Genomic DNA, 18,180 nt, shown 5'->3' with positions numbered 1-18,180 from the left:
AAAAAAAAAAAAGAACTCAACCTTTTAAAAAATAGCTGCAAAAAATAAAATACTTAGGAATATACCTAACAAAAGAGTTGAAATACCTCCGCAAGGAAAACAACAAAACACTGCAGAAAGAAATCACAGATGCCACAAACAAATGGAAACACATCCCATGCTCATGGATGGATAGAATCTATATTGTGAAGATGACCATACTGCCAAAGCAATCTATAAATTCAGTGCGATCACCATCAGAGTACCACCATCATTCTTCACAGAATTAGAAAAAACAATTATAAAGTTCATATAAAACCAAAAAAGAGCCTGCATAGCCAAAGCAATACTAAGCAAAAAGAACAAATCTGGAGGCATCACACTGCCTGATTTCAAACTATACTATAAAGCTATAGTCACCAAAGCAGTGTGGTACTGGTATAAAAATAGGCACATAGAACAATGGAACAGAATAGAGAACCTAGAAATAAACCCAAATGCATTCAGCCAACTTATCTTCAACAAAGCAAACAAAAACATAAAGTGAGGCAAGGACACTCTTTTCAACAAATGGTGCTGGGATAATTGGCTAGCCACATGTAGGAAAATGAAACTGGATCCTCATCTCTCACTTTATACAACAATCAGCTCAAGATGGATTAAGGACTTAAACCTAAGACCTGAAAATACAAAAAGTCTAGAAGATAACATAGGAAAAACCCTTCTCGACATTGGCTTAGGCAAGGATTTCATGACCAAAACCCCAATGCAAATGCAACAAACACAAAGATAAATAGCTAGGACCTAATTAAGAGATTTGCATGGTAAAAGGAACAGTCAGCAGAGCAAACAGACGACCCACAGAATGTGAGAAAATCTTCGCAATCTATACATCTGACAAAGGACTAATATTGAGAACCCACAACGAACTCAAATCAGTGAGAAAAAAAAAAACAGTCCTATCAAAAACTGAGCTAATGACATGAATAAACAATTCTCAAAAGAGATATACAAATTGCCGACAAACATATGAAAAAATGCTTAACATCACTAATGATCAGGGAAATGCAAATCAAAACCACAGTGCAGTACCACCTTACTCCTGCAAGAATGGCCATAATCAAAAAATCAAAAACCAGTAGATGTTGGCATGGATGCGGTGAACAAGGAACACTTCTACCCTGCTGGTGGCAATGTAAACTAGTACAGCTGCTATGGAAAACAGTGCAGAGATTCCTTAAAGAACTAAAAGTAGAACTGCTATTTGATCCAGCAATCCCACTACTGGGTATCTACCCAGAAGAAAAGAAGTCATTAATTGAAAAAGATACTTGCACACACGTTTCTGGCAACACAATTCACAATTGTAAAATCATGGAAGCAACCCAAATGTCCATCAGCCAATGAATGGATAAAGAAATTGTGGTATATATATATATAATGGAATACTACACAACCATAAAAAGAAATGCATTAACAGCTTTTGCAGTGACCTGGATGAGATTGGAGACCATTATTCTAAGCAGTGTAACTCAGAAATGGAAAACCAAACATCATACGTTCTCACTGATATATGGGAGCCAAGCTATGAGGACACAAAGGCATGAGAATGATACAGTGGACTTTGGGGACTTGGCGGGGGAAGAGTCGGAGGCGGGTGGGGGATAAAAGACTACACATAATGGTGCATTGCATACTGCTTGGGTGATGGGTGCACCAAAATCACCAATCCCCACTAAAGAACTAACTCATGTAACCAAACATTATCTGTACCCTAATACCCCAACAACTTATGGAAAAAAAAGAACACATCCCAGTTTAAAAAAAAATCATGAGTTAAATAAGAGTAAAAATAGTTAAATATTTATACCTTAACAATTTAGCCTATATATATCAAAATGGATAGAATGCAACTAAGGTGGTATCCAAAGGCAAATTTACACGAATTTTAGCTTACATACATTTATATAAATTATATGCATTTGAAAGTAAGAAAGATGCAAAATAAATGAATGATGCTTTTAAGTCAAGTCACTAAAAAGCAACAAAACCCAATAAACAAAAAAAAATCAATAAAATTGAAAAAACACTATATATCTACAAAAAGAGCAATTTGATAGTATTTTTTTAAAAAAATTAAGCATACTCTTTGTTGCCACAGTAATTCCACCTATCATCCATTTGCACAAAGAGAAATGTACAAGGATAATGGCTTAGAAAAATTTAGAGCTGTATTAGCATAAAGAGATCTTTAAAAATGTGGAGGGAAAAAGCAGTGCCTACTGTGTTGTATTATTTATGTAAAGAAAACATGCTTGCATATAAACAAATGCATATGTGGATACATATATACCTATATAAAAGTATTTTACTGAAAAGTCTTAAAGGATATATGCCAAATCAAAATGGGAAGAGACCAGAATTCAGCTGGAACTCAAAGAGGGCTTTAGCTTTATCAATAATATTCTGATTTTTTTTTAAAGAAAATATATTCACACATAAATTTCAAAAAAAATAAACACAAACTAGATTTTCAAATGTTTTAGTTATTATTAATCAGCCCATACTTAAGGGAAAGAATATATATCATATAAATCTGTGAATTTAGAATATGTAAACCTCGCCAAGCTTCCTTTGTATAATACAAACTCTTCTCTTGGTATGTTCTTCTCAGGTATGACCCCAAAACAAACCAGTGGAGCAGCGATGTAGCCCCTACAAGCACCTGCAGGACAAGTGTTGGTGTGGCAGTACTTGGAGGCTTTCTCTATGCTGTGGGTGGCCAGGATGGTGTGTCTTGCCTGAACATTGTTGAGAGGTGATTTTTTTAAGTCATTTTTCGTATTTTTATTTTAAAGAACATAGGGCTCTTTAAAAGAAACAAGTACAGGCCGGATATGGTGGCTCACAACAGTAATCCTAGCACTTTGGAAGGCCAAGGCAGGTGGATTGCATGAGCTCAGGAGTTCAAGACCAGCCTGGGCAACATGGAGAGATAAAAATATATAAAAAAAAATTAGCTGGCCTTGTTAGTACATACCTGTAGTCCCAGCTATTTTGGGGCTGAGGCAGGAGGATCGCTTGAGCCCAGGAGGTTGAGGCTGCAGAGAGCCGAGATCACACCACTGCACTTCAGCCTGGGTGCAAAGTGAGACCCTGTCTCGAGGGAAAAAAAAAAAAGAAACAAGGAAAGCTGAATTTAGGACACTGGAATATCTACTGTTCAGTGGATTTCCCATAGGCTTTCAAGAAAAAGTCTTCAGTTGATCTTAAAGTCTAGCAAAATGAAAGATCTAAAAAAAAGGGTTTTTTTCTTAATCAACAAAAATTGTATATATTCATAGGGTACAGCATGATATTTTGAAATATATATAGCTTGCGGAATAGCTAAATCAAGCTAATTAACATATTTATTACCTCACATACTTAAGATTTATTTGTGGTGAGAACACTTAAAATCTCTCAAGTATACAATTTGTTGCCAATAACTATAGTTACTATGTTGTACATTAAAGCTCTTGAATTTATTCCTCCTCTCTAACTGAAATTTTGTATTCATTTACCAAGATTTCCTTACCAAGATTTCCTCACTGCCCCTCACCTTGCCATCCCCTGGTAACCACCATTCTACTCTCTACTTCTATGAGTTCAACTTTTTTAGCGTCCTCATATAGGTGAGATCATGCAATATTTGTCTTTCTATGTTTAGCTTATTTCACTTATTGTCCTGCAAGTTTATCTATGCTGTCACAAATGCCAGGATTTCCTTCTTTTGTAAGGAAATCTGTAAGGAAGAGTATTCTGTTCATATATGCTACATTTTCTGTATCTATTCATTTGTTGAGGTACATTTAGGCTAACTTCATATCTTGTCTATTGTAAATAATGCTGCAATGAATGTGAGAGTACAGGTATCTCTTCACCATACTAATTTCATTTCCATTGGATATATACGTAGTAGTGGGATTACTGGATCATATGATAGTTCTACTTTTAATTTTTTGAGGAACCTCCACACTGTTTTCCATAATGGCCATACTAATTTACATTTTCATCAATAGTGTGCAAGGGTTTCCTTTTCTCCATATTCTTGCTAACACTTGTTTTCTTTTTTATATATAGTAGCCATTCTAACAGGTGTGACATGTTTCATTGTGATTTTAATTTGCATTTCCCTGATAATTAGTGATATTGAGCATTTTCTCATATACTTAGTCATTTGTATGGATTCTTTAGAGAATTATCTATTCAGGTCCTTTGCCCATTTTTTAATCAGATTATTTGTTTTCTTGCTGTTGACTCTATAGATTGTCTCTTCACTATGTTGACTGTTACCTTTGCTGTGCAGAAGCTTTTTAGGTTGATGTAATCTTATCTTTTTTGCTTTTGTTGCCTATGCTTTGGGGGACATAACCTGAGTTTTTCAAATGTCACACTGATTGTACCTAACATTGAAATGTTAGAAATGTATTTCAGATTACACTCTATATATGATATCAAGCATATCACTTGTTAAATCTGTTCTGATTTTTTTTTTTTCCTGAATCTACCTGGAATGTACTTAATGCATGACTCTATCCAGACTTCCCCGAGAGAAATGATTAAGTAATAATACTTTGTATAGAACATCTTATAAAAAGCCCAAAGTATTTTGTATATAGATTCTCATTAACCATTGAAGAATGCTTAGGGAAATCTGGGTGGGCTGCCATAGTCGCTTTATACTGGTGTACAAATAGTTAAATTTGGTGGAACAGATTTTGTTCGTAATTTCTTTTGTCAGCTTTTTATCATTAGATTTTAGAGTCTTGTGCTATGATTACTGATATGAACATATCATATTTCGGCCGGGCGTGGTGGCTCACGCCTGTAATCCCAGCACTTTGGGAGGCCGAGGCGGGTGGATCACGAGGTCAAGAGATCGAGACCATCCTGGTCAGCATGGTGAAACCCCGTCTCTACTAAAAATACAAAAATTCAGCTGGGCATGGTGGCGTGTGCCTGTAATCCCAGCTACTCAGGAGGCTGAGGCAGGAGAATTGCCTGAACCCAGGAAGCGGAGGTTGCGGTGAGCCGAGATCGCGCCATTGCACTCCAGCCTGGGTAACAAGAGCGAAACTCCGTCTCAAAAAAAAAAAAAAAGAACATATCATATTTCATCCTCACTTAAAAAGAAATGAGTCATGACTGTATAAAAATTTTTGAGGTAGCATTCACTGGCTTACCATGTATACATTGAAAAGTTTAACTGTCATAAGTAGAGAGAAAATTGAAGGTAACTCTTGAAAGCTATGCCAGTTGCCTTTTATCTCTCTGTCAAGAAATCTGTTTTTTTCACTTTCAAAACTCAGTACAGGAGGATAGCAGCAGTGATGGCATAGCTTTTTAATATCTCCAAATACCCACATGAAAACAGACGGTATAGTAAGATAGCAAAGCTAAAAACCTGTGTACTAGTTCTGGAGATTGGAGTTGCACAACAATGTGAATATAGTTAACACTACTAAACAGTTAAAACATGGTTAATATGGTAAATTTTATATTATGTGTATTTTACCACAATTTAAAAAACAAAAATCTTGAACAAAATTTAAGACAAAACTAAGGGAAAGGATATTCTCACAAACTCCAAAACACAAATTGGCAAAGAGAAACTACCACTAGCCACAAGACCTGCATGTATCTTCAGGAGAAATCAGAAAGAAGCAATTGGATGTCTGACAGATCTAAGAACAAAATAAAAATTTTTAAGACTAATTGTTTGCCTTTGGAAGATCATAGGGATCAAATTTATCATCTCAAAACATGTAAATAAAGCGAAAGAAGTGAGCATATGTCCTGCCTTTCTTATATGAACTGTGTTATATGAATTGAATAACTAAATAGTAGATACAAGGTTGTTTCTTTATAAAATTATCCCAATAAAAGAAAATAACTGGTAGAATATTATCATTTTGCAACACTTAGTAAATTATTGTATCTAGACATTGATAAACAGCTGCTAACACACCACCCTCTGTAGTCTTGTCAAAGGAACCAAACTTCTGGATCCAGCTACCAATTTGCAGAACATACAAAGGACAGAGGAACAGATTGTGCTGCATTATGAATGTATAGTCAACTAAATCCATATTATGGGGAAATTTGTCATACACTCCGGGTTCTAAAACAGATGAATTGCAGGGAGGAAAAGGACTGGAGGGAAACCCTGTAGATAATAATAAACTTTTCAGTTTGTTTTTTTTTTTTTAATTTAAAAAAAATATATGGAATGCTTCACGAATTTGCGTGTCATCCTTGCACAGGGGCCATGCTAATCTTCTCTGTATTGTTCCAATTTTAGTATATGTGCTGCCAAAGCGAGCACTAATTTATTTTTTTTAGAGACAGGGTCTCACTCTGTTGCCCAGGCTAAAGTGCAGTGGTACAATCGTAGCTCACAACTGTCTGAAGCAGTCCTCTGCCTCAGCCTCCCAAGTAGCTGGGAATGCAGGTGAACACCACCATGCTTGGCTAATTTTTTTCCCCAAATTTTTTATAGAGATAAGGTCTCTCTGTGTTGACCAGGCTGGTCTTGAACTTGAACTCCTGGCCTCAAGCAGTCCTCCAGCCTCAGCCTTCTAAAGTGCTGGGATTACAGGCGTGAGCCACTGCACTTAGCCTTTTTTTTTTTTTGTCTCAGCCAGGCACAGTGGCTTACCTGTAATCCCAGCACTTTTGGGCGTCCAAGGTGAGAGGATTGCTTAAGGCCGGGACTTTGAGATTAGCCTGGTCAACACAGCAAGACCCCTATTTTTAAATAAATATTAATTTAAAAATTTAAAAATTCAATGTTAATAAGTAAGACTGAAGTGTCTAGGGATGACACTTGAGTGATAAAACTATAAACACAAGGAAGTGATAACTGTTAAAAGTCAGGATAATGGTTACTTTATGGGAAAGGGAGGATTGAGATTGGAAAAGGACACATTGCAGAACTTCTGGAGTGGCATGCAAAGTTCTTTTTCTTGGCTTGGGTGGTATTTTCTAGGGGGCTTTCCTGATTATAACTCCAAACTATACATTTTTGTGTGTGTGGCTTTCTGTATTTTTATTTTACAGTTTAATTTTATAATAAAAAGGTTGTTTTAAAGAACTGTGCAAAAGACTTCTACTTCCAAATAGGATGTAGTAGAGAATAACAGCCATCACTCCAACTACAACAACTAGGAAAAGAAGACAAATTACAAAAATCATATTTTAAAAGACATCAGAGGCATGTCAAAATGAACTAAAATTTCATTAAAGAAAGAGCCTGTGTATGTGAGCTGTCACAGGTGGTTTTCTTTCCTGGGGATATTTTCTAAGTCTGAGTAGAAAATAGCTTAATAACTGGCACAGACATAAATTCTGTGACTTTTTTCTAATGACTATTAGTGTGATTTCAGATCGCATGAAAAAGGCTTCACTTAATAAAAACAAGCATACAGTCTGGTTTCCCTCACTGCAGGTATGATCCGAAGGAGAACAAGTGGACTCGGGTAGCTTCTATGAGTACCAGAAGACTAGGTGTGGCTGTGGCTGTGTTAGGAGGGTTTTTATATGCTGTAGGTGGCTCTGATGGGACATCTCCACTCAACACAGGTTAGTCCCTTCCAAAGGCAATTCGATTCCCCAAAAGCAGAACATTTTCCTGGAGAGTCCTCCTACAAAAAGTATAAAAACTCCAGGTTATCCTATAATTTACTAGGAAAATACTTTATTTCCCCTCTAGGAAAGTGCAGGTCTCAGCTCCTCCTCAGCTCTTACTGTAGTCGTAGTCTGAGTACATTACCCAGATATTTCTTTCTTCCTATTTTACAAGCTGCTGGAAATTTATAATGAATTTTAAAAACTACTTTCTTATATAATTAGTTCCTTTTACCATCACAACTTCTCCTAAAAAAAAAAAATGTACTCTGTTATAATCCAAGAATAAATAAAAACTTAGAACTGCAAATTGGTTTATTTGGATTTTGTTGTTTTTGTTTTTTATGGCAGGGTCTCACTCCATCACCCAGGCTGGAGTGCAGTGGCACAATCTTGGCTCACTGCAACCTCTACCTCCGAGGCTCAAGCGATCCTCCCACCTCAGCCTCCCAAGTAGCTGGGATTACAGGTGTGTGCCACCACACCTGGCTGATTTTTGTATTTTTAGTGGAGATGGGGTTTTGCCATGTTTCCCAGGCTGGACTTGAACTCCTGAGCTCAAGCAGTCTGCCCACCTCATCCTCCCAAAGTGCTGGAATTATAAGCATGAGCCACTGCACCTGGCCTGGTTTGTTATTCCTTTCTATTTAAATATTATGGGTCTTTTTGCCTAAGGATATTGTCAGTGTGACAGTCATGCCAGATTAATTGTCACATGTCTTCTCTTCAGAGGCTTAAAATGCACTATGCTAGAGGGAAGGGAATACAGGATACAGAAGTTTTCTGATTATGATGATGAATTATTAGTATTTATTGATCATGTAGTCAATCTCCCCATTTAAAGACAAGGAGAGTGAGGCCGAGAGTCATGTAGGTAATTAGTCATTTAGTCAAAACTAGAACCTGGAGTATCTGAACCCCAACATGTGCCCTTTCCACTGTACTATACCTAGAAGAAACCAGCCCCTGATGTGAGTATATGTCATACTGTCCAGAGGTATACAAATCCTTCTCAGAAGCAAAAATCAGATCATGTGTTGAAAATATGTGTTATCACAAAGTATCAATGGCTATAAAGAAAACTGGAGGTGAGTGGAAATGGTTGAATGCTCACTTACTGGTTTTTCTTTTCCCTACAGTGGAGCGTTACAATCCTCAGGAAAACAGATGGCACACTATAGCCCCTATGGGGACCCGGAGGAAACACCTAGGCTGTGCGGTGTATCAGGACATGATCTATGCTGTAGGAGGTAGAGATGACACTACAGAGCTGAGCAGTGCTGAGAGATACAACCCCAGAACCAACCAGTGGTCTCCGGTGGTGGCCATGACATCACGCCGTAGTGGAGTAAGTGGAGTTTGATGGACACTTAAGTTGCTCCCAAATCTTGGCTATTAGTAGTGCTGTAATAAACATGGGAGTGCAGATATCTCTTCAGTATACTGATTTCCTTTCTTTGGGGTGTATACCTAGCAGTAAGACTGCTGGGTCATATGATAGTTCTATTTTTAGTTTTTTGAGGAACTTCCAAACTGTTGTACTAATTTGCATTTGCACCAGCGGTGTAGGAGGGTTCGCTTTTCTCTGCATCCTTGTCAGCAATCATTATGGTCTGTTTTTTGGATAAAAGCCATTTTAACAGGGGTGAGATGATATCTTATTGTCATTTTCATCTGCATTTCTCTAATGATCAGATGATGACATATTTTCATATACCTATTTTCTATTTGTATGTCTTCTTTGGAGAAAGGTCTATTCAGATCTTTTGCCTACTTTTGAGTTGGATTATTAGACTTTTTTCTATTGAGTTGTTTGAGCCCCTATATATTTGAGTTATGAATCCCTTGTCAGATGGGTAGTTTTCTCTCATTCTGTGGGTTGTCTCTTCACCTTGTTGATTGTTTCCTTTGGTGTGCAGAAGCTTTTTGACTTAATGTGATCCCATTTGTCCATTTTTTCCTTGGTTACCTGTGCTTGTGGAGTATTACTGAAAAAAATCTTTGTGCAGACCAATGTCCTAGAGAGTTTCCCAGTGTTTTCTTTTAGCAGTTTCATAGCTTGAGGCCTTAGATTTAAATATTTAATTCATTTTGATTTAATTTTTATATATGGCAAAAGATAGGGTCTAGTTTCATTCTTCTGCATGTAGATGTCTAGTTTTCCCAGCACAATTAATTGAAGAAATTGTTCTTTCCCTAGTATATGTTCCTGGCACCTTTGTCAAAAAAACCAGTTTGGTGGAGATGTATAGGTTTATTTCTGGGTTCACCATTCTGTTCCATTGGTCTATGTGTCTGTTTTTATGCTAGTCTCATACTGTTTTGGTTACTGTAGCTCTTTAGTATAATTTGAAGTCAGATAATGTGATTCCTCTAGTTTTGGTCTTATTGCTCAAGATAGCTTTAGCTATTCTGGGTCTTTGTGGTTGCATATAAATTTTAGGATTATATTTTCTATTTCTGTGAAGACTGTCATTGTTATTTTGGTAGGGATTGCATTGAATCTGTAGATTGTTTTGGATAGTATGGACATTTTAACAATGTTGATTATTCCAATCCATGAACATGGTGGACTGTCTTTTCATTTTTGTGTGTCCTGACTTCAGTTTCTTGCATCGATGTTTTCTAGTTTTCATCATAGAGATTTTTCACTTCTTTGGTTCAGTTTATTCCTAGGTATTTTATTTGTAGTGATTGTAAATAGGATAACTTTCTTGATTTCTTTTTCAGATTGTTTGCTGTTGGCATATAGAAATGCTACTGACTTTTGTATATTGATTTTGTATCCTGCAGCTTTACTGAATTTATCAGTTCTGATAGTTTTTTGGTGGAGTCTTTAGGCTTTTCCAAACACAAGATCATATTATCTGCAAAGAGGGATAATTTGACTTCTTCCTTTCTAATTTGGATGCCCTGTATTTCTTTCTCTTGCCCTATCACTCTAGCTAGGACTTCCAGTACTATATCAAATAACAGTGGTGAAAGTGTGCATCCCTGTCTTGTTCCAGATCGTAGAGGAAAGGCTTTCAGTCTGTTCCCCATTCTAAATGATGCTCTCTGTGGGTCTGTTATATATGGCTTTTATTGTATTGAGGTATGTTCCCTCTATACCCAGTTTTTTAAGGTTTTTATCATAAAGGGATGCTTACTTTTATCAAATGCTTTTTCAGCATCAATCGAAAGGATGATTTGGTTTTTGTCCTTCATTCTGTTGATATGATGTGCCACACTGATTGATTTGCATATGTTGAACCATTGTTACATCCCTGGGATAATTTCTACCTGGTCATGATGAATGATCTTTCTAATGTGTCATTGAATCAGTTTGCTGGGATTTTGTTGAAGATTTTTGCATCATTGTTCATTGAGGATATTGGACCGTAGTTTCCATTTTTCAGTGTGTCTTTGTCTGGTGTTCGTATCAGGGTAATACTGGCCTCCTAAAATGATTTGGAAGTGTTCCCTCTTCCTCTATGTTTGGAGTAGTTTGAGAGGATTGGTATTAATTCTTCTTTGAGTGTTTGATAAGATTCAGCAGTGAGGCCATTGGGTCCTGGGCTTTTCTTTGCCAGGAGATTTTTTATTACAACTTTGATCCTATTACTTTTTTGTTTTGAGACAGGGTCTGGCTCTGTCCCAAGGTTGGAGTACAATGATACAGTCTTGGCTCACTGCAACCTCCACCTCCCAGGCTCAAACCATCCTTCCATGTCAGTCTCCCCATTAGCTGGGACTACAGGTGCACACCATGACACCCAGCTAATATTTGTATTTTTTTGGTGGAGATGGGGTTTTGCCATGTTGCCCAGGACGGTCTCAAACTCCTGGGCTCAAGCAATCTACTCACCTCGGCCTCCCGAAGTGCTAAGATTACAGGCAGAAGTCACCACACTCAGCCTCATTACTTGTTATTGGTCTATTCAAGTTTTGGATTTCTTCATGGGTCAATCTTGGTAGGTTGTGTCTAGGAATTTATCTGTTTCGTCTAGATTTTCCAATTTATTTGTTCATAACAGGCACATATTTGTTCGTTATAACCTCTAATGATCCTTTGAATTTCTATGGTATCAGTTGTTATATCTCCTTTTTCATTCTGATTATTTATTTGGGTATTCTTTTTTCTTAGTCTGTCTAAAGGTTTATTGATTTTGTTTATCCTTTCAAAAGCCAACTTTTCATTTAATTGATCTTTTGTTGGTTTTTCCGCTTAAATTTGATTAATTTCTGCTCTGATCTTTACTGTATCTTCTCTTCTACTAATTTTGGATTTGGTTTGTTCGTTTCTAGTTTTTTAAGATTTATTGTTAGGTTGTTTATTTGAAGTTTTTGTACTTTTTTGATGTAGGCTCTTACTGCTACAAACTTTCTTCTTAGTACTTTCACTTTATCCCATAGGTTTTAGTATGTTGTTTTTGCATTTTCATTTTTTTCAAGAAACTTTTAATTTCTTCATTGAACCACTGGTCATTCAGGTTGCTTTTAGGTAAATCAAGCCCTGCTAATTTGACACTAGAAAATGAATTTCTTTTGATTATTTTTATTTCATGTAGTTTAAAAATTTTATGTCCAATCATATCTTTGAGAGTTGTTTTTTTTTTTTAATGATTTCTCCTTTGTTTTGTTTGTTTGTTTGTATTTTTGAGATGGAGCCTCACTCTGTTGCCCAGACTGGAGTTCAGTGGTGCAATCCCGGCTCACTGCAACTTCCACCTCCCAGGTTCAAGCAATTCTCCTGCCTCAGCCTCCCATGTAGCTGGGACTACAGGCACATGCCACCATGCCCAGCTAAATTTTTGTATTTTTAGTAGAGATGGAGCTTTGCCATGCTGGCCAGGCTGGTCTTGAAATCCTACCCTCAGGTGATCCACCCACCTCAGCCTCCCAAAGTACTGGGATTACAGGCATGAGCCACTACACCTGGCTTTTATGATTTATCCTGGATCCATTGCTTTTTTGAAAGAATCTCCTCATATTATCTACTACCTTATCTAAATTAATATTAGAGCTATATATTACAACCTAATGTTTCCAGCTAATAGTCTAAGTAGTTGCCATACTAATACAAATGTTTAGGCAAAAACACATCTGGCCCCATCCCCAGTCTCTACAAACCAGATTTTGTTTGTTTGTTTGTTTGTTTGTTTGTTTTTGAGACGGAGTCTCACACTGTTGCCCAGGCTGGAGTGCAGTGGCGTGATCTTGGTTCACTACAACCTCCGCCTCCCGGATTCAAGCAGTTCTCCTGCCTCAGCCTCTCGAGTAGCTGGGACTACAGGTGCGCACCACCATGCCTGGCTAATTTTTGTATTATTAGTAGAGATGGGGTTTCACCATATTGGCCAGGCTGGTCTTGAACTTCTGACCTTGTGATCTGCCTATCTCGGCCTCCCAAAGTGCTAGGATTACAGGCATGAGCCATCACACCTGGCCCACAGACCAGTTTGAGTCTATCCTATCTATAGTATAGACCAGATCAGACTGACCTATGACATGTCCTAGACCATGGGTGACCTGTGACTACTTCTGGATAAAGTATAGAATTCATCCATTTTGGGATGTTTGCTCAGAGTGAAAGGTAACCCATTAACCACTGTCAGGAATTCATCAAGATATCCACAACAGGAAGAAGCAAGCAGTAGCTAAACACTCCACAGTCTGAGGATAAAAGAGAGTGAATTCTGGTTTGCATAAATCAAGGAACACCACTGGAAGGTGTCAGCAAATCAAAGCATTCACGTCTATGGCTTTTTATTACTGACAACTAACAGCATCTTAGTCACATTCCTGTTAAGTGTTCACTGTGTGTTAGGAAAGCAAAAATGAGTATGACATGATTCCTGTCCTTAAGTAGCTCCCAATTTAGTGAAGAAAATTGAAATGTTTACAGGCAACTATAATAAGTAAACCCTACAGTAGTGGTATGTGTGTTATAGAAGAACTCAGGAGAATGTGCTTACTGCTTTGGGGAAGTAAGAATGAGTTGGGGCAGTGAAGAGACTACCAAAGACAGTCGCATGTAAGCTAGCTCATGAAGGAAGAATAAGCTTTTCTAAAAGATCAACAGAAAACAGTAGCCAGGCCAGGTGCAGTGGCTCATGCCTACAGTCTCAACACTTTGAAACGCAAAGGCGGGAGGATTACTTGAGCCCAGGAGTTTGAGACCTGCCTGAGTAACATGTGAGATCCCATCTATACAAAAAATTAAAGCATTAGCCGGGTATAGTGGTGCATCACTGTAGTCCCAACAACTTGGGAAGCTGAGGTGGGAGGATCACTTGAGCCTAGGAGGTGGAGGCGGCTACAGTGAACTGTTTTTGTTTTTTTTTGTTTTTTTTTTTTGAGAGACAGTCTCACTCTGTCACCAGGCACCAGGCTGGAGTGCAGTGGTGCGATCTCAGTTCACTGCAACCTCCCCAGGTCAAGCGATTCTCCTGCCTCAGCCTCCTGAGTAGCTGGGACTATAGATGCGTGCCACCATGCCTGGCTAATTTTTTTTGTATTTTTAGTAGAGATGGGGTTTCACTATGTGAACTGTGATTGCACCACTGCACTCTAGCCTGAGTGACAGAACAAGACCCTGTCTCAAAAAGAAAACACCAGCCAGGGAATATGTCCAGAAGTGTGGAGGTGTAAAAAATGTATGTTATCTTCAGGGCCTAGCAGATAATCCAGTTTTACTGCAGCATAGGATGCATTATTAGGAGTAAAGGGAAAATATAGGAGGTGAGGCCCAAATAGTGGGCTCAGATAGATTTCTGGAGGGCCTGAGTAACATAACAAGGACTTTAAACTTATCCTTAAGTAGTAGGGAGGCTTAGAAAGTTTTTTTGGTTTTAGAGGATTTTTTTAAGACAGGTCTCACTCTCTCTTCCAGGCTAGCATGCAGTGGCACAATGTCAGCTCACTGCAACCTTGACCTTTTGGGCTCAAGCAGTCCTCCTGCCTCACCCCTCCAAGTAGCTGGGACTACAGGTGTGCACCACCACACCCAGCTAATTTTTGTATTTTTTGTAGAGATGGGGTCTCACTATGTTGCCCAGGCTGGTCTCGAACTCCTGGGCTCAAGTGATCCATCCACCTCAGCCTCCCAAAGTGTGAAAGGTTTTAAAGAGGAAAGTGACAATATGGTTAGATTTTTCTAGTTTGCTTTATGGAGATGGGGGTCTCACTGTGTTGCTCAAGCACGTCTTGAACTCCAGGCTTCAAGTAATGCTCCCACCTAGGCCTTCCCAAAGTGCTGGGATTACAGGTATGAGGCCTGGCCTAGATTTGTATTTTTAAAAGAGAATTTTAGTAGCAATTTAGAAAGATCAGAGGCAAATGCCAGAGGAAGTGAGAGCAGTTTGGAAGTTGTTTGCTCACTCCTAGTGAACAGTTTTTCTAAAATTTAATAAATATATGTTTTGGATTCTGTGTGAATATTCTCATTGAATAGATAATTTTATAGTTCCCATAATTTGATAGACTTTTGTTGTTACATTTTCCCTCTGTGTTTCGGTAAACCAGAATGTAAGGCCATAAAGAATTATCTTTTGTTAAATAGATTTATCTAGAAACCAGTCTATAATTTCCTTATGATTGTCTAGTTTCTTCAGTAGCTTACTGTGTTTTGTGTAGGTTGGCCTGGCAGTGGTGAATGGACAGCTCATGGCAGTAGGAGGTTTTGATGGCACAACATACTTGAAGACCATAGAAGTTTTTGATCCTGATGCCAATACCTGGAGGTAACTTTTAAGTTGTGTAGCAAATCACCTCACTACTGACTTGAAAATCATGGCTTGAGATGGCCCGTGACCATCAGAACTGGGATGGTCAGTATATTGAAGTACTTTGAAGAGGGCTGAAGTTACCCATATTTATGGTTCATTTTGACTTGATAGCTCTAAAGTGGCTGAAATATTACAAAATTCACCTTTTCAGTAACTGTCCAGTTTTATAATTAGAGATGGGGAAAATAATCTCCTTCCTAGCCCTTTCATGGTCAGCTGAGGAAAATAAAGCGCTGAGAAATAAAATGATTTGCCTAAAGTGAGTTAGTGACAGAGTTAGAATTGGAACCTAGGTCTTTGGTGCCATATCTGTCCGCCATTTTTTGGTGTTCTTGTGGGAAGCCTATGCCCAGGAAAAACAAATTGCAATTACTTTCGAATAATTGATATTTTTAAAAAATATTATTTCATTTTTAAACCTATTTAACTTTTAGAGAAGAGGCTACATCTTATTTAAGAGAGTTTAACTTAAACTTCATTTCTAGGTTTAATTTTACTTTGCTTTTAAATCTTTAATGGTCTAATAAAGCTTTCCTAAGTAGTTGTTTTTATAATTTCACATAAATTAGGTGACTTGCATTTATTTTAAATATTCAGGAACCTTTAAAACTTAGCAAAATTCTCTTAACCTTTAAACTTAAAATAATAATTAAGCCTAAATCTTAACCTTAATCACATTTTATACTGGAATCACAAGACTAATCTCATAGATGCTCTAAAAAGCCAAATTCTCTTAAACACTGTATAAACTTAAAATGCCAAATATATAATTTTCAGACTTTAAAAATAATACTATGGGTTTGATATACTTCATAGCTATAGTTAATTCTAAATAGTAGTCTTCTAAGAAAACAGTTTTCCCTTCCAATCAATTTGGGATTTGCTTCTTAATAAAATGGGCTTACTTGCCTAAGCAAATTTAGGGTTACCATCTCAGTGGTTAAGGTTGCACATCAACCAGAAATATCAGGCTGGTCATGTAAGCTGAGGCAACAGACATTCTGGGAGATTTTTCTTGTGACCATGAAGGATAAGCTGAGCTCTATTTTATTGTTACTATTCTAAAAGAGGCAGTCTTGTAGTCCATTCTTGCTGTATTCTAATACATTTCCTAATTTTAAGCCTGCAACTATACACCCAGTTTTTTCATCACCCTATTATATTCAACCATAGTCTATCTCTAGGAAAGCCACCACTCTCATGTGACATGCTTTGGATCCTGCATATTTCTCACAGCTCCATATAGCTCAGTGGTCACAAAACTAAAGTCAGGCTAATGATAGCATGGTACTTTTTGCTCCTACATCACATTTTTACAGTACTGTTCATTAAGTAAAGATCTACTGATGGCCAGGTCCAGTGACTCACACCTGTAACCCCAGCACTTTGGGAGGCTGAGGCAGGCGGATCACCCGAGGTCAGGAATTCGAGACCAGCCTGGCCAACATGGTGAAACCCCGTCTCTACTAAACATAAAAAAATTAGCCAGGCATGGTGTTGTCGCCTGTAATCCCAGCTACTTGGGAGGCTGAGGCAGGAAAATTGCTTGAACCTGGGAGACAGAGGTTGCAGTGAGCGGAGATTGTATCACTGCACTCCAGTTCTGGGTGACAAAGCGAGACTCCGTCTCAAAAGAAAAAAACGTAAGATTTACTTAGTGCTCCAAGCCCTGGGGATACAAAAGTGAATGATGACAACAACAAAAATTCCAGCTGAGCACATACCTGTAATCCCAGCTACTAGGAAGGCTGAGGCACAACAATCTCTTGAACCCAGGAGGTGGAGGTTGCAGTGAGCTGAGATCACACCACTGCACCCCAGCCTGGGTGGCAGAGCAAGCCTGTGTCTCAAAAACAAAAATTCCTTGCCCTCTTGGAGCTAGCATTGTATTGAGGGAGACAAACAGTACCATACCACAAGATGAAAGTGCTATGGCAAATATCAAAGCAGGGGAGGGGGCTAGGGAGTACAGAGAGGGGAATCTGTTTTCAAAGATGGCCAGGGAAGGCCTCGTTGGAAAAGTGGCATTTTAGCAGAACCCAGTAACAGTAAAGGATAGGTAATGGCAAGCCTTGGGCCTCTCACTTGCAGGATATTTTCTTCTACACACAGCTTTCTATTTTTACTGGGAATTTTGAATAAGCATAATTTCTGAAGACAGCCAAATTTACTGTCACTTAATCGCTATAATCTTATCTGAAGGCTTGTTTTTTAGTAACTGTCACTAAATAGAATCAGTAATATATGACAAAGTAATAGTCGTGAAATTCTTAAGGATGATCTGTTGAGAGATTAATAAGTAAATATTTGCCGTTACATATCCCAGACTTCAAAACCAACTCTACCTCATAGCTGATAAGGGTCTAGTATTCTTCTCCATGGAAATCCTTAATTTTGAAGATGATCTTGTCACAAACTAGATGCCGACTTTCCTCAAATCTGGTTTTGTTTTATAAAGGACTTGAGAAGGCTTACAGAGTACATATAAGCAAAGGGATAAAAATAAAGCATTTTAGGCAAAGGGAAAATGTATGTAGGACAATAATATAGCCAGGGCAATTACAAAAATATAGAATATATAATTCTGTGTAATTGTTGAAGTGAGGTATAAAGTTGTGAAGTTCTGATGAAAAAAGTGATTATGAGGCCAGGCGCGGTGGCTCAAGCCTGTAATCCCAGCACTTTGGGAGGCCGAGGCGGGTGGATCACAAGGTCAAGAGATCAAGACCATCCTGGTCAACATGGTGAAACCCCGTCTCTACCA

The 18,180-nt window shown here is 38.0% G+C and overlaps 1 protein-coding gene and 1 non-coding gene across 4 annotated transcripts in view; one reads left to right on the top strand and one right to left on the bottom strand.

Annotated features, from left to right (window-relative positions):
• KLHL20 (kelch like family member 20) overlaps positions 1 to 18,180 on the top strand; it is a 46,563-nt gene that overhangs the window by 26,321 nt on the left and 2,062 nt on the right. For 2 of the 3 annotated variants that reach the window (XM_017529964.2, XM_017529963.2), the window contains 4 exons: positions 2,654 to 2,797; positions 7,469 to 7,602; positions 8,787 to 8,995; positions 15,265 to 15,371. In XM_017529964.2, the coding sequence (XP_017385453.1) occupies positions 2,654 to 2,797; positions 7,469 to 7,602; positions 8,787 to 8,995; positions 15,265 to 15,371 (594 nt within the window). The remainder of the gene's footprint in view (positions 1 to 2,653; positions 2,798 to 7,468; positions 7,603 to 8,786; positions 8,996 to 15,264; positions 15,372 to 18,180) is intronic. The other variant, XM_017529966.2, reaches the window with a different exon arrangement.
• Positions 6,240 to 6,346, bottom strand: LOC119471469. Its single transcript, XR_005200542.1, has one exon. It is a non-coding gene; the product is annotated as a U6 spliceosomal RNA (small nuclear RNA).

Source organism: Cebus imitator, unplaced genomic scaffold (assembly GCF_001604975.1).
Source record: "Cebus imitator isolate Cc_AM_T3 unplaced genomic scaffold, Cebus_imitator-1.0 Scaffold62, whole genome shotgun sequence".
Classification (NCBI taxonomy): domain Eukaryota; kingdom Metazoa; phylum Chordata; class Mammalia; order Primates; family Cebidae; genus Cebus; species Cebus imitator.
Note: the sequence above shows the minus strand (reverse complement) of the source record. Positions and strands in the feature narration are given on the sequence as shown.